At 57.7% G+C, this 17,680-nt stretch overlaps 1 protein-coding gene across 3 annotated transcripts in view; it reads right to left on the bottom strand.

Annotated features, from left to right (window-relative positions):
* Positions 1-17,680, bottom strand: part of DNAH1 (dynein axonemal heavy chain 1) — a 240,603-nt gene that overhangs the window by 50,159 nt on the left and 172,764 nt on the right. For all 3 annotated transcript variants that reach the window (XM_063941354.1, XM_063941356.1, XM_063941355.1), the window contains exons 47-48: positions 1,377-1,607; positions 530-726 (exon numbers count right to left, since the gene is read on the bottom strand). In XM_063941354.1, coding sequence (XP_063797424.1) covers positions 530-726; positions 1,377-1,607 — 428 coding nt within the window. The remainder of the gene's footprint in view (positions 1-529; positions 727-1,376; positions 1,608-17,680) is intronic.

The raw sequence follows: 17,680 nt of genomic DNA, 5'->3' as shown, positions 1-17,680 counted from the left end.
GGCGCGTCGTACGGGTACAAAGCGGATCGTTGCTGAGCGATGGATTTAACGAAGAATCCATTTGCACAGCCGATCGCACGGAGACTGACAGGAAGAGGGAGTTTGTGGGTGTCAACTGACCGTTTTCTGGGAGTGTTTGGAAAAACGCAGGCGTGTCCAAGCGTTTGCAGGGCGGGTGTCTGACGTCAATTCCGGCACCAAAAAGACTGAAGTGATCGCAGCGGCTGAGTAAGTCCAGAGCTACTCAGAAACTGCACAAAATGTTTTTGCAGAGCTCGGCTGCACAGGCGATCGCACACTTGCAAAGTGAAAATACACTCCCCCGTGGGCGGCGACTATGCGTTTGCACGGCTGCTAAAAGTAGCTAGCGAGCGATCAACTCGGAATGACTCCCCTAATCTTTCTGTCAGGTCATATTATATTATATTATAATTGTCAGGTCGTACAGATGATGACAGCTACCTGCAGGACTGATATACAGTGACAGAATGATCACACCGTGTATTAGGAGACCGCTGGCTGTCCTTACATGTGACTGGCGAGTCTGGTGAGAGACTGTCTCCCGCTTCCTCCCACCCCCAAGAGGAGAGCGTTTCCCAGCGGCTGGCGCAGGACACGACTGATGCGACACACGTGCTGGACGGCATCAAGGAAAAGAACCAGCTTCATCTTGGTTGTATTTATCTGATTATAATCCTCCATGTATTCCTCCATCACCTGAAGGAGCTGAGAGAGAAACACAGCGTTAGCCACATATATAAGGGGCTCATTATATAAACACCGGAGGGCATTTACGCTTTGTACTTGCCAATTATACACTGACGCACAGGCTTATGGCACAAGGTGGGGCGATTGCACCAGACAGTTCTCCTGGCAGAATCAGACTTCCCGACCTTCCCAATTCTAGTGGGAGATTCTGCAATCACGGACACCAGAAGGCGCGGCGCTTACATGTTAATGTGCGGACTGAACGTAAACAGGGACTGCGCAGATTGGATATGGGGCTTATTCTGTCCTGATTGTGTATAAACGCCGGGAGGGACGCAGGGAAAGGAAGCAGCAGCCACAATGAAAGTTCTCCTACCGGTCTGGTAAACGGTGGTTTTTCGGGTCTCGTCCTACACACTAAATGGAAGACGTTTATCACCTCCATGTTGCCATTTAGTAGAAGGAATACATTTCCAGATTTCCCCACCATTCCAGGCATCTAGGCGGGGTGCCGAGGGCAGGATTGCACCGTCATGTGCGGGAGGGTGGCGGTGTTGGCACCGGTGACAGCACATTGGGCACGCTACATTAATGACCTCCGGAGAAACAGACCAGACTAGAGGGGAAGGTGATCCTATCACAGTCAGAAGGTCCAGGACTCTCATTACCTTCTGCCGGTCCTCAATAAGCTGGTAGGATTTGGCTTCAGATCTGGAGGACATAAAATCACCATACAGGACGGGTTGTTGTGGTATCACCTCCTCAAAGTTGGCCCCTAATTCCTGCATCCTGGCCTTGGTCAGATCATCAAACCAGCCGCGGTCTTCCTCATTCACTAACCGGTCCTGGAACACCCGGCACAATTCGTGGTACCACAGCTTCAACAGGCAAAACTTGTCCTATAAGACCCCAGCGGAGAAGGGTAAGAGGGTGACAGTGTTACACGGGAGCAGAAAGCAACGCTGGGCACATAGGCAGTGGTGTGGACAAACGCTGATTGCCGTCGGCCGCTCATCAAGGAAGTGCTGATACCGGCATTATCACACAGTCACAGACGCACGGCTGTACACCGGGGGAAGGGCTGATACCGGCATTAGCACACAATTAGAGACACACGGCTGTACACCGGGGGAAGGGCTGATACAGTCATTAGCACACAGTCACAGATGCACGGCTGTACACCGGGGGAAGGGCTGATACCGTCATTAGCACACAGTCACAGACGCACGGCTGTACACCGGGGGAAGGGCTGATACCGGCATTAGCACACAATTAGAGACACACGGCCGTACACCGGGGGAAGGGCTGATACCGTCATTAGCACACAGTCACAGACGCACGGCTGTACACCGGGGGAAGGGCTGATACCGGCATTAGCACACAGTCACAGACACACGGCTGTACACCGGGGGAAGTGCTGATACCGGCATTATCACACAGTCACAGACGCACGGCTGTACACCGGGGGAAGGGCTGATACCAGCATTAGCACACAGTCACAGACGCACGGCTGTACACCGGGGAAGGGCTGATACCGGCATTAGCACACAGTCACAGATGCACGGCTGTACACCGGGGGAAGGGCTGATACCAGCATTAGCACACAGTCACAGACGCACGGCTATACACTGGGGGAAGGGCTGATACCGGCATTAGCACATAGTCACAGACGCACGGCTGTACACCGAGGGAAGGGCTGATACTGGCATTAGCACACAGTCACAGACGCATGGCTGTACACCGGGGGAAGGGCTGATACCGGCATTAGCACACAGTCACAGACGCACGGCTGTACACCGGGGGAGGGGCTGATACCGGCTTTAGCACACAGTCACAGACGCACGGCTGTACACCGGGGGAAGGGCTGATACCGGCAGTAACACACAGTCACAGACGCACGGCTGTACACCGGGGGAAGGGCTGATACCGGCATTATCACACAGTCACAGATGCACGGCTGTACACCGGGGTAAGGGCTGATACTGGCATTAGCACACAGTCACAGACCCACAGCTGTACACCGGGGGAAGGGCTGATACCGGCATTAGCACACAATTAGAGACACACGGCTGTACACCGGGGGAAGGGCTGATACCGGCATTAGCACACAATTAGAGACACACGGCTGTAAACCGGGGGAAGGGCTGATACCGTCATTAGCACACAGTCACAGACACACGGCTGTACACCGGGGGAAGGGCTGATACCGGCATTATCACACAGTCACAGACGCACGGCTGTACACCGGGGGAAGGGCTGATACCGGCATTAGCACACAGACGCATGGCTGTACACCGGGGGAAGGGCTGATACCGGCATTAGCACACAGTCACAGACGCACGGCTGTACACCGGGGGAAGGGCTGATATCGGCATTAGCACACAGTCACAGACGCACGGCTGTACACCGGAGGAAGGGCCGATACCGGCTTTAGCACACAGTCACAGACGCACGGCTGTACACCTGGGGAAGGGCTGATACCGGCATTAGCAACCAGTCACAGACGCACGGCTGTACACCGGGGGAAGGGCTGATACCGGCATTAGCACACAGACGCACAGCTGTACACCGGGGGAAGGGCTGATACTGGCATTAGCACACAGTCACAGACGCACAGCTGTACACCGGGGGAAGGGCTGATACCGGCATTATCACACAATTAGAGACACACGGCTGTACACCGGGGGAAGGGCTGATATCGGCATTAGCACACAGTCACAGACGCACAGCTGTACACCGGGGGAAGGGCTGATATCGGCATTAGCACACAGTCACAGACGCACGGCTGTACCCCGGGGAAAGGGCTGATACCGGCATTATCACACAGTCACAGACACACGGCTGTACACCAGGGGAAGGGCTGATACCGGCATTAGCACACAGTCACAGACGCACAGCTGTACACCGGGGGAAGGGCTGATACCGGCATTAGCACACAGTCACAGACGCACAGCTGTACACCGGGGGAAGGGCTGATACCGGCTTTAGCACACAGTCACAGACGCACGGCTGTACACCGGGGGAAGGGCTGATACCAGCATTATCACACAGTCACAGACGCACGGCTGTACACCGGGGGAAGGGCTGATGCCGGCATTATCACACAGTCACAGACGCACGGCTGTACACCGGGGGAAGGGCTGATACCGGCATTATCACACAGTCACAGACGCACTGCTGTACACCGGGGGAAGGGCTGATACCGGCATTATCACACAGTCACAGACGCACGGCTGTACACCGGGGGAAGGGCTGATACCGGCATTATCACACAGTCACAGACGCACGGCTGTACACCGAGGGAAGGGCTGATACCGGCATTAGCACACAGTCACAGACGCACGGCTGTACACCGGGGGAAGGGCTGATACCGGCATTAGCACACAGTCACAGACGCACGGCTGTACACCGGAGGCAGGGCTGATACCGGCATTAGCACACAGTCACAGACGCACGGCTGTACACCGAGGGAAGGGCTGATACTGGCATTAGCACACAGTCACAGACGCACGGCTGTACACCGAGGGAAGGGCTGATACCGGCATTAGCACACAGTCACAGACGCACGGCTGTACACCGGGGGAAGGGCTGATACCGGCATTAGCACACAGTCACAGACGCACGGCTGTACACCGAGGGAAGGGCTGATACCGGCATTAGCACACAGTCACAGACGCACGGCTGTACACCGAGGGAAGGGCTGATACCGGCATTATCACACAGTCACAGACGCACCGCTGTACACCGGGGGAAGGGCTGATACCGGCATTAGCACACAGTCACAGACGCACGGCTGTACACCGAGAGAAGGGCTGATACCGGCATTAGCACACAGTCACAGACGCACCGCTGTACACCGGGGGAAGGGCAGTTATCGGCATTATCACACAGTCACAGACGCACGGCTGTACACCGGGGGAAGGGCTGATACCGGCATTATGACACAGTCACAGACGCACGGCTGTACACCGGGGGAAGGGCTGATACCGGCATTAGCACACAGTCACAGACATACGGCTGTACACCGGGGGAAGGGCTGATACCGGCATTAGCACACAGTCACAGATGCATGGCTGTACACCGGGGGAAAGGCTGATACCGGCATTAGCACACAGTCACAGATGCACGGCTGTACACCGGGGGAAGGGCTGATACTGGCATTAGCACACAGCCACAGACGCACGGCTGTGCACCGGGGGAAGGGCTGATAACGGCATTATCACACAGTCACAGACGCACGGCTGTACACCGGGGGAAGGGCTGATACCGGCATTATCACACAGTCACAGACGCACGGCTGTACACCGGGGGAGGGGCTGATACCGGCTTTAGCACACAGTCACAGACGCACGGCTGTACACCGGGGGGAAGGGCTGATACCGGCATTAGCACACAGTCACAGACGCACGGCTGTACACCGGGGGAAGGGCTGATACCGGCATTAGCACACAATTAGAGACACACGGCTGTACACTGGGGGAAGGGCTGATACCGGCATTAGCACACAGTCACAGACGCACGGCTGTACACCGGGGGAAGGGCTGATACCGGCAGTAACACACAGTCACAGACGCCCGGCTGTTCACCGGGGGAAGGACGGATACCGGCATTAGCACACAGTCACAGACGCACGGCTGTACACCGGGGGAAGGGCTGATACCGGCATTATCACACAGTCACAGACGCACGGCTGTACACCGGGGGAAGGGCTGATATCGTCCTTAGCACACAGTCACAGACGCACGCCTGTACACCGGGGGAAGGACTGAAACCGGCATTAGCACACAGTCACAGACGCACAGCTGTACACCGGGGGAAGAGCTGATACCGGCATTAGCACACAGTCACAGACGCACGGCTGTACACCGGGGGAAGGGCTGATTCCGGCATTATCACACAGTCACAGACACACGGCTGTACACCAGGGGAAGGGCTGATACCGGCATTAGCACATAGTCACAGACGCAAGGCTGTACACCGGGGGAAGGGCTGATACCGGCATTAGCACACAGTCACAGACGCACGGCTGTACACCGGGGGAAGGGCTGATACCGGCAGTAGCACACAGTCACAGACGCACATCAGTACACCGGGGGAAGGGCTTATACCGGCATTAGCACACAGTCACAGACACACGGCTGAACACCGGGGTAAGGGCTTATACCGGCATTAGCACACAGTCACAGATGCACGGCTGTACACCGGGGGAAGGGCTGATACCGGCAGTAACAAACAGTCACAGATGCCCGGCTGTACACCGGGGGAAGGACTGATACCGGCATTAGCACACAGTCACAGACACACGGCTGTACACCGGGGGAAGGACTGATACCGGCATTAGCACACAGTCACAGACACACGGCTGTACACCGGGGGAAGGGCTAATACCGGCATTAGCACACAGTCACAGACACACGGCTGTACACCGGTGGCAGGACTGATACCGGCATTAGCACATAGTCACAGACGCACGGCTGTACACCGGGGGAAGGGCTGATACCGGCATTATCACACAGTCACAGACACACGGCTGTACACCGGGGGAAGGGCTGATACCGGCAGTAACACACAGTCACAGACGCCCGGCTGTAAACCGGGGGAAGGACTGATACCAGCATTAGCACACAGTCACAGACACATGGCTGTACACCGGGGGAAGGGCTGATACCGGCATTAGCACACAGTCACAGACGCACGGCTGTACACCGGGGGAAGGGCTGATATCGGCATTAGCACACAGTCACAGACGCACGGCTGTACACCGGAGGAAGGGCCGATACCGGCTTTAGCACACAGTCACAGACGCACGGCTGTACACGAGGGGAAGGGCTGATACCGGCATTAGCAACCAGTCACAGACGCACAGCTGTACACCGGGGGAAGGGCTGATACCGGCATTATCACACAATTAGAGACACACGGCTGTACACCGGGGGAAGGGCTGATACCGGCATTAGCACACAGTCACAGACGCACAGCTGTACACCGGGGGAAGGGCTGATACCGGCATTATCACACAATTAGAGACACACGGCTGTACACCGGGGGAAGGGCTGATATCGGCATTAGCACACAGTCACAGACGCACAGCTGTACACCGGGGGAAGGGCTGATATCGGCATTAGCACACAGTCACAGACGCACGGCTGTACCCCGGGGAAAGGGCTGATACCGGCATTATCACACAGTCACAGACACACGGCTGTACACCAGGGGAAGGGCTGATACCGGCATTAGCACACAGTCACAGACGCACAGCTGTACACCGGGGGAAGGGCTGATACCGGCATTAGCACACAGTCACAGACGCACAGCTGTACACCGGGGGAAGGGCTGATACCGGCTTTAGCACACAGTCACAGACGCACGGCTGTACACCGGGGGAAGGGCTGATACCAGCATTATCACACAGTCACAGACGCACGGCTGTACACCGGGGGAAGGGCTGATGCCGGCATTATCACACAATCACAGACGCACGGCTGTACACCGGGGGAAGGGCTGATACCGGCATTATCACACAGTCACAGACGCACTGCTGTACACCGGGGGAAGGGCTGATACCGGCATTATCACACAGTCACAGACGCACGGCTGTACACCGGGGGAAGGGCTGATACCGGCATTATCACACAGTCACAGACGCACGGCTGTACACCGAGGGAAGGGCTGATACCGGCATTAGCACACAGTCACAGACGCACGGCTGTACACCGGGGGAAGGGCTGATACCGGCATTAGCACACAGTCACAGACGCACGGCTGTACACCGGAGGCAGGGCTGATACCGGCATTAGCACACAGTCACAGACGCACGGCTGTACACCGAGGGAAGGGCTGATACTGGCATTAGCACAGTCACAGACGCACGGCTGTACACCGAGGGAAGGGCTGATACCGGCATTAGCACACAGTCACAGACGCACGGCTGTACACCGGGGGAAGGGCTGATACCGGCATTAGCACACAGTCACAGACGCACGGCTGTACACCGAGGGAAGGGCTGATACCGGCATTAGCACACAGTCACAGACGCACCGCTGTACACCGGGGGAAGGGCTGATACCGGCATTAGCACACAGTCACAGACGCACGGCTGTACACCGAGGGAAGGGCTGATACCGGCATTAGCACACAGTCACAGACGCACGGCTGTACACCGGGGGAAGGGCTGTTATCGGCATTATCACACAGTCACAGACGCACGGCTGTACACCGGGGGAAGGGCTGATACCGGCATTATGACAGTCACAGACGCACGGCTGTACACCGGGGAAAGGGCTGATACCGGCATTAGCACACAGTCACAGACATACGGCTGTACACCGGGGGAAGGGCTGATACCGGCATTAGCACACAGTCACAGATGCATGGCTGTACACCGGGGGAAGGGCTGATACTGGCATTAGCACACAGCCACAGACGCACGGCTGTGCACCGGGGGAAGGGCTGATAACGGCATTATCACACAGTCACAGACGCACGGCTGTACACCGGGGGAAGGGCTGATACCGGCATTATCACACAGTCACAGACGCACGGCTGTACACCGGGGGAGGGGCCGATACCGGCTTTAGCACACAGTCACAGACGCACGGCTGTACACCGGGGGGAAGGGCTGATACCGGCATTAGCACACAGTCACAGACGCACGGCTGTACACCGGGGGAAGGGCTGATACCGGCATTAGCACACAATTAGAGACACACGGCTGTACACTGGGGGAAGGGCTGATACCGGCATTAGCACACAGTCACAGACGCACGGCTGTACACCGGGGGAAGGGCTGATACCGGCAGTAACACACAGTCACAGACGCCCGGCTGTTCACCGGGGGAAGGACTGATACCGGCATTAGCACACAGTCACAGACGCACGGCTGTACACCGGGGGAAGGGCTGATACCGGCATTATCACACAGTCACAGACGCACGGCTGTACACCGGGGGAAGGGCTGATATCGTCCTTAGCACACAGTCACAGACGCACGCCTGTACACCGGGGGAAGGACTGATACCGGCATTAGCACACAGTCACAGACGCACGGCTGTACACCGGGGGAAGAGCTGATACCGGCATTAGCACACAGTCACAGACGCACGGCTGTACACCGGGGGAAGGGCTGATTCCGGCATTATCACACAGTCACAGACACACGGCTGTACACCAGGGGAAGGGCTGATACCGGCATTAGCACATAGTCACAGACGCAAGGCTGTACACCGGGGGAAGGGCTGATACCGGCATTAGCACACAGTCACAGACGCACGGCTGTACACCGGGGGAAGGGCTGATACCGGCAGTAGCACACAGTCACAGACGCACATCAGTACACCGGGGGAAGGGCTTATACCGGCATTAGCACACAGTCACAGACACACGGCTGAACACCGGGGTAAGGGCTTATACCGGCATTAGCACACAGTCACAGATGCACGGCTGTACACCGGGGGAAGGGCTGATACCGGCAGTAACAAACAGTCACAGATGCCCGGCTGTACACCGGGGGAAGGACTGATACCGGCATTAGCACACAGTCACAGACACACGGCTGTACACCGGGGGAAGGACTGATACCGGCATTAGCACACAGTCACAGACACACGGCTGTACACTGGGGGAAGGGCTAATACCGGCATTAGCACACAGTCACAGACACACGGCTGTACACCGGTGGCAGGACTGATACCGGCATTAGCACATAGTCACAGACGCACGGCTGTACACCGGGGGAAGGGCTGATACCGGCATTATCACACAGTCACAGACACACGGCTGTACACCGGGGGAAGGGCTGATACCGGCAGTAACACACAGTCACAGACGCCCGGCTGTAAACCGGGGGAAGGACTGATACCAGCATTAGCACACAGTCACAGACACATGGCTGTACACCGGGGGAAGGGCTGGTATCGGCATTAGCACTCAGTCACAGACGCACAGCTGTACATCGGGGGAAGGGCTGATACCGGCATTATCACACAGTCCCAGACGCACGGCTGTATACCGGGGGAAGGGTTGATACCGGCATTAGCACACAGTCACAGACGTAGCACACAGTCACAGACCTACGTCAGTACACCGGGGGAAGGGCTGATACCGGCATTAGCACACAGTCACAGACACACGGCTGTACACCGGGGTAAGGGCTGATACCGGCATTAGCACACAGTCACAGACGCACTGCTGTACACCGGGGGAAGGGCTGATACCGGCATTATAACACAGTCACAGACGCACGGCTGTACACCGGGGGAAGGGCTGATACCGGCATTATCACACAGTCACAGACGCACGGCTGTACACCGAGGGAAGGGCTGATACCGGCATTAGCACACAGTCACAGACGCACGGCTGTACACCGGGGGAAGGGCTGATACCGGCATTAGCACACAGTCACAGACGCACGGCTGTACACCGGAGGCAGGGCTGATACCGGCATTAGCACACAGTCACAGACGCACGGCTGTACACCGAGGGAAGGGCTGATACCGGCATTAGCACACAGTCACAGATGCATGGCTGTACACCGGGGGAAAGGCTGATACCGGCATTAGCACACAGTCACAGACATACGGCTGTACACCGGGGGAAGGGCTGATACCGGCATTAGCACACAGTCACAGATGCATGGCTGTACACCGGGGGAAAGGCTGATACCGGCATTAGCACACAGTCACAGATGCACGGCTGTACACCGGGGGAAGGGCTGATACTGGCATTAGCACACAGCCACAGACGCACGGCTGTGCACCGGGTGAAGGGCTGATAACGGCATTATCACACAGTCACAGACGCACGGCTGTACACCGGGGGAAGGGCTGATACCGGCATTATCACACAGTCACAGACGCACGGCTGTACACCGGGGGAGGGGCTGATACCGGCTTTAGCACACAGTCACAGACGCACGGCTGTACACCGGGGGGAAGGGCTGATACCGGCATTAGCACACAGTCACAGACGCACGGCTGTACACCGGGGGAAGGGCTGATACCGGCATTAGCACACAATTAGAGACACACGGCTGTACACTGGGGGAAGGGCTGATACCGGCATTAGCACACAGTCACAGACGCATGGCTGTACACCGGGGGAAGGGCTGATACCGGCAGTAACACACAGTCACAGACGCCCGGCTGTTCACCGGGGGAAGGACTGATACCGGCATTAGCACACAGTCACAGACGCACGGCTGTACACCGGGGGAAGGGCTGATACCGGCATTATCACACAGTCACAGACGCACGGCTGTACACCGGGGGAAGGGCTGATATCGTCCTTAGCACACAGTCACAGACGCACGCCTGTACACCGGGGGAAGGACTGATACCGGCATTAGCACACAGTCACAGACGCACGGCTGTACACCGGGGGAAGAGCTGATACCGGCATTAGCACACAGTCACAGACGCACGGCTGTACACCGGGGGAAGGGCTGATTCCGGCATTATCACACAGTCACAGACACACGGCTGTACACCAGGGGAAGGGCTGATACCGGCATTAGCACATAGTCACAGACGCAAGGCTGTACACCGGGGGAAGGGCTGATACCGGCATTAGCACACAGTCACAGACGCACGGCTGTACACCGGGGGAAGGGCTGATACCGGCAGTAGCACACAGTCACAGACGCACATCAGTACACCGGGGGAAGGGCTTATACCGGCATTAGCACACAGTCACAGACACACGACTGAACACCGGGGTAAGGGCTTATACCGGCATTAGCACACAGTCACAGATGCACGGCTGTACACCGGGGGAAGGGCTGATACCGGCAGTAACAAACAGTCACAGATGCCCGGCTGTACACCGGGGGAAGGACTGATACCGGCATTAGCACACAGTCACAGACACACGGCTGTACACCGGGGGAAGGACTGATACCGGCATTAGCACACAGTCACAGACACACGGCTGTACACCGGGGGAAGGGCTAATACCGGCATTAGCACACAGTCACAGACGCACGGCTGTACACCGGGGGAAGGGCTGATACCGGCATTAGCACACAGACGCATGGCTGTACACCGGGGGAAGGGCTGATACCGGCATTAGCACACAGTCACAGACGCACGGCTGTACACCGGGGGAAGGGCTGATATCGGCATTAGCACACAGTCACAGACGCACGGCTGTACACCGGAGGAAGGGCCGATACCGGCTTTAGCACACAGTCACAGACGCACGGCTGTACACCTGGGGAAGGGCTGATACCGGCATTAGCAACCAGTCACAGACGCACGGCTGTACACCGGGGGAAGGGCTGATACCGGCATTAGCACACAGACGCACAGCTGTACACCGGGGGAAGGGCTGATACTGGCATTAGCACACAGTCACAGACGCACAGCTGTACACCGGGGGAAGGGCTGATACCGGCATTATCACACAATTAGAGACACACGGCTGTACACCGGGGGAAGGGCTGATATCGGCATTAGCACACAGTCACAGACGCACAGCTGTACACCGGGGGAAGGGCTGATATCGGCATTAGCACACAGTCACAGACGCACGGCTGTACCCCGGGGAAAGGGCTGATACCGGCATTATCACACAGTCACAGACACACGGCTGTACACCAGGGGAAGGGCTGATACCGGCATTAGCACACAGTCACAGACGCACAGCTGTACACCGGGGGAAGGGCTGATACCGGCATTAGCACACAGTCACAGACGCACAGCTGTACACCGGGGGAAGGGCTGATACCGGCTTTAGCACACAGTCACAGACGCACGGCTGTACACCGGGGGAAGGGCTGATACCAGCATTATCACACAGTCACAGACGCACGGCTGTACACCGGGGGAAGGGCTGATGCCGGCATTATCACACAGTCACAGACGCACGGCTGTACACCGGGGGAAGGGCTGATACCGGCATTATCACACAGTCACAGACGCACTGCTGTACACCGGGGGAAGGGCTGATACCGGCATTATCACACAGTCACAGACGCACGGCTGTACACCGGGGGAAGGGCTGATACCGGCATTATCACACAGTCACAGACGCACGGCTGTACACCGAGGGAAGGGCTGATACCGGCATTAGCACACAGTCACAGACGCACGGCTGTACACCGGGGGAAGGGCTGATACCGGCATTAGCACACAGTCACAGACGCACGGCTGTACACCGGAGGCAGGGCTGATACCGGCATTAGCACACAGTCACAGACGCACGGCTGTACACCGAGGGAAGGGCTGATACTGGCATTAGCACACAGTCACAGACGCACGGCTGTACACCGAGGGAAGGGCTGATACCGGCATTAGCACACAGTCACAGACGCACGGCTGTACACCGGGGGAAGGGCTGATACCGGCATTAGCACACAGTCACAGACGCACGGCTGTACACCGAGGGAAGGGCTGATACCGGCATTAGCACACAGTCACACGGCTGTACACCGAGGGAAGGGCTGATACCGGCATTATCACACAGTCACAGACGCACCGCTGTACACCGGGGGAAGGGCTGATACCGGCATTAGCACACAGTCACAGACGCACGGCTGTACACCGAGGGAAGGGCTGATACCGGCATTAGCACACAGTCACAGACGCACCGCTGTACACCGGGGGAAGGGCTGTTATCGGCATTATCACACAGTCACAGACGCACGGCTGTACACCGGGGGAAGGGCTGATACCGGCATTATGACACAGTCACAGACGCACGGCTGTACACCGGGGGAAGGGCTGATACCGGCATTAGCACACAGTCACAGACATACGGCTGTACACCGGGGGAAGGGCTGATACCGGCATTAGCACACAGTCACAGATGCATGGCTGTACACCGGGGGAAAGGCTGATACCGGCATTAGCACACAGTCACAGATGCACGGCTGTACACCGGGGGAAGGGCTGATACTGGCATTAGCACACAGCCACAGACGCACGGCTGTGCACCGGGGGAAGGGCTGATAACGGCATTATCACACAGTCACAGACGCACGGCTGTACACCGGGGGAAGGGCTGATACCGGCATTATCACACAGTCACAGACGCACGGCTGTACACCGGGGGAGGGGCTGATACCGGCTTTAGCACACAGTCACAGACGCACGGCTGTACACCGGGGGGAAGGGCTGATACCGGCATTAGCACACAGTCACAGACGCACGGCTGTACACCGGGGGAAGGGCTGATACCGGCATTAGCACACAGTCACAGACACACGGCTGTACACCGGGGGAAGGACTGATACCGGCATTAGCACACAGTCACAGACACACGGCTGTACACCGGGGGAAGGGCTAATACCGGCATTAGCACACAGTCACAGACGCACGGCTGTACACCGGGGGAAGGGCTGATACCGGCATTAGCACACAGACGCATGGCTGTACACCGGGGGAAGGGCTGATACCGGCATTAGCACACAGTCACAGACGCACGGCTGTACACCGGGGGAAGGGCTGATATCGGCATTAGCACACAGTCACAGACGCACGGCTGTACACCGGAGGAAGGGCCGATACCGGCTTTAGCACACAGTCACAGACGCACGGCTGTACACCTGGGGAAGGGCTGATACCGGCATTAGCAACCAGTCACAGACGCACGGCTGTACACCGGGGGAAGGGCTGATACCGGCATTAGCACACAGACGCACAGCTGTACACCGGGGGAAGGGCTGATACTGGCATTAGCACACAGTCACAGACGCACAGCTGTACACCGGGGGAAGGGCTGATACCGGCATTATCACACAATTAGAGACACACGGCTGTACACCGGGGGAAGGGCTGATATCGGCATTAGCACACAGTCACAGACGCACAGCTGTACACCGGGGGAAGGGCTGATATCGGCATTAGCACACAGTCACAGACGCACGGCTGTACCCCGGGGAAAGGGCTGATACCGGCATTATCACACAGTCACAGACACACGGCTGTACACCAGGGGAAGGGCTGATACCGGCATTAGCACACAGTCACAGACGCACAGCTGTACACCGGGGGAAGGGCTGATACCGGCATTAGCACACAGTCACAGACGCACAGCTGTACACCGGGGGAAGGGCTGATACCGGCTTTAGCACACAGTCACAGACGCACGGCTGTACACCGGGGGAAGGGCTGATACCAGCATTATCACACAGTCACAGACGCACGGCTGTACACCGGGGGAAGGGCTGATGCCGGCATTATCACACAGTCACAGACGCACGGCTGTACACCGGGGGAAGGGCTGATACCGGCATTATCACACAGTCACAGACGCACTGCTGTACACCGGGGGAAGGGCTGATACCGGCATTATCACACAGTCACAGACGCACGGCTGTACACCGGGGGAAGGGCTGATACCGGCATTATCACACAGTCACAGACGCACGGCTGTACACCGAGGGAAGGGCTGATACCGGCATTAGCACACAGTCACAGACGCACGGCTGTACACCGGGGGAAGGGCTGATACCGGCATTAGCACACAGTCACAGACGCACGGCTGTACACCGGAGGCAGGGCTGATACCGGCATTAGCACACAGTCACAGACGCACGGCTGTACACCGAGGGAAGGGCTGATACTGGCATTAGCACACAGTCACAGACGCACGGCTGTACACCGAGGGAAGGGCTGATACCGGCATTAGCACACAGTCACAGACGCACGGCTGTACACCGGGGGAAGGGCTGATACCGGCATTAGCACACAGTCACAGACGCACGGCTGTACACCGAGGGAAGGGCTGATACCGGCATTAGCACACAGTCACACGGCTGTACACCGAGGGAAGGGCTGATACCGGCATTATCACACAGTCACAGACGCACCGCTGTACACCGGGGGAAGGGCTGATACCGGCATTAGCACACAGTCACAGACGCACGGCTGTACACCGAGGGAAGGGCTGATACCGGCATTAGCACACAGTCACAGACGCACCGCTGTACACCGGGGGAAGGGCTGTTATCGGCATTATCACACAGTCACAGACGCACGGCTGTACACCGGGGGAAGGGCTGATACCGGCATTATGACACAGTCACAGACGCACGGCTGTACACCGGGGGAAGGGCTGATACCGGCATTAGCACACAGTCACAGACATACGGCTGTACACCGGGGGAAGGGCTGATACCGGCATTAGCACACAGTCACAGATGCATGGCTGTACACCGGGGGAAAGGCTGATACCGGCATTAGCACACAGTCACAGATGCACGGCTGTACACCGGGGGAAGGGCTGATACTGGCATTAGCACACAGCCACAGACGCACGGCTGTGCACCGGGGGAAGGGCTGATAACGGCATTATCACACAGTCACAGACGCACGGCTGTACACCGGGGGAAGGGCTGATACCGGCATTATCACACAGTCACAGACGCACGGCTGTACACCGGGGGAGGGGCTGATACCGGCTTTAGCACACAGTCACAGACGCACGGCTGTACACCGGGGGGAAGGGCTGATACCGGCATTAGCACACAGTCACAGACGCACGGCTGTACACCGGGGGAAGGGCTGATACCGGCATTAGCACACAATTAGAGACACACGGCTGTACACTGGGGGAAGGGCTGATACCGGCATTAGCACACAGTCACAGACGCACGGCTGTACACCGGGGGAAGGGCTGATACCGGCAGTAACACACAGTCACAGACGCCCGGCTGTTCACCGGGGGAAGGACGGATACCGGCATTAGCACACAGTCACAGACGCACGGCTGTACACCGGGGGAAGGGCTGATACCGGCATTATCACACAGTCACAGACGCACGGCTGTACACCGGGGGAAGGGCTGATATCGTCCTTAGCACACAGTCACAGACGCACGCCTGTACACCGGGGGAAGGACTGATACCGGCATTAGCACACAGTCACAGACGCACAGCTGTACACCGGGGGAAGAGCTGATACCGGCATTAGCACACAGTCACAGACGCACGGCTGTACACCGGGGGAAGGGCTGATTCCGGCATTATCACACAGTCACAGACACACGGCTGTACACCAGGGGAAGGGCTGATACCGGCATTAGCACATAGTCACAGACGCAAGGCTGTACACCGGGGGAAGGGCTGATACCGGCATTAGCACACAGTCACAGACGCACGGCTGTACACCGGGGGAAGGGCTGATACCGGCAGTAGCACACAGTCACAGACGCACATCAGTACACCGGGGGAAGGGCTTATACCGGCATTAGCACACAGTCACAGACACACGGCTGAACACCGGGGTAAGGGCTTATACCGGCATTAGCACACAGTCACAGATGCACGGCTGTACACCGGGGGAAGGGCTGATACCGGCAGTAACAAACAGTCACAGATGCCCGGCTGTACACCGGGGGAAGGACTGATACCGGCATTAGCACACAGTCACAGACACACGGCTGTACACCGGGGGAAGGACTGATACCGGCATTAGCACACAGTCACAGACACACGGCTGTACACCGGGGGAAGGGCTAATACCGGCATTAGCACACAGTCACAGACACACGGCTGTACACCGGTGGCAGGACTGATACCGGCATTAGCACATAGTCACAGACGCACGGCTGTACACCGGGGGAAGGGCTGATACCGGCATTATCACACAGTCACAGACACACGGCTGTAAACCGGGGGAAGGACTGATACCAGCATTAGCACACAGTCACAGACACATGGCTGTACACCGGGGGAAGGGCTGATACCGGCATTAGCACACAGTCACAGACGCACGGCTGTACACCGGGGGAAGGGCTGATATCGGCATTAGCACACAGTCACAGACGCACGGCTGTACACCGGAGGAAGGGCCGATACCGGCTTTAGCACACAGTCACAGACGCACGGCTGTACACGAGGGGAAGGGCTGATACCGGCATTAGCAACCAGTCACAGACGCACGGCTGTACACCGGGGGAAGGGCTGATACCGGCATTAGCACACAGTCACAGACGCACAGCTGTACACCGGGGGAAGGGCTGATACCGGCATTAT

The sequence above is a fragment of the Pseudophryne corroboree genome, chromosome 9 (genome assembly GCF_028390025.1).
Source record: "Pseudophryne corroboree isolate aPseCor3 chromosome 9, aPseCor3.hap2, whole genome shotgun sequence".
Classification (NCBI taxonomy): domain Eukaryota; kingdom Metazoa; phylum Chordata; class Amphibia; order Anura; family Myobatrachidae; genus Pseudophryne; species Pseudophryne corroboree.
The sequence above is the reverse complement of the archived record's forward strand: the minus strand, read 5'-3'. Positions and strand labels throughout refer to the sequence as shown.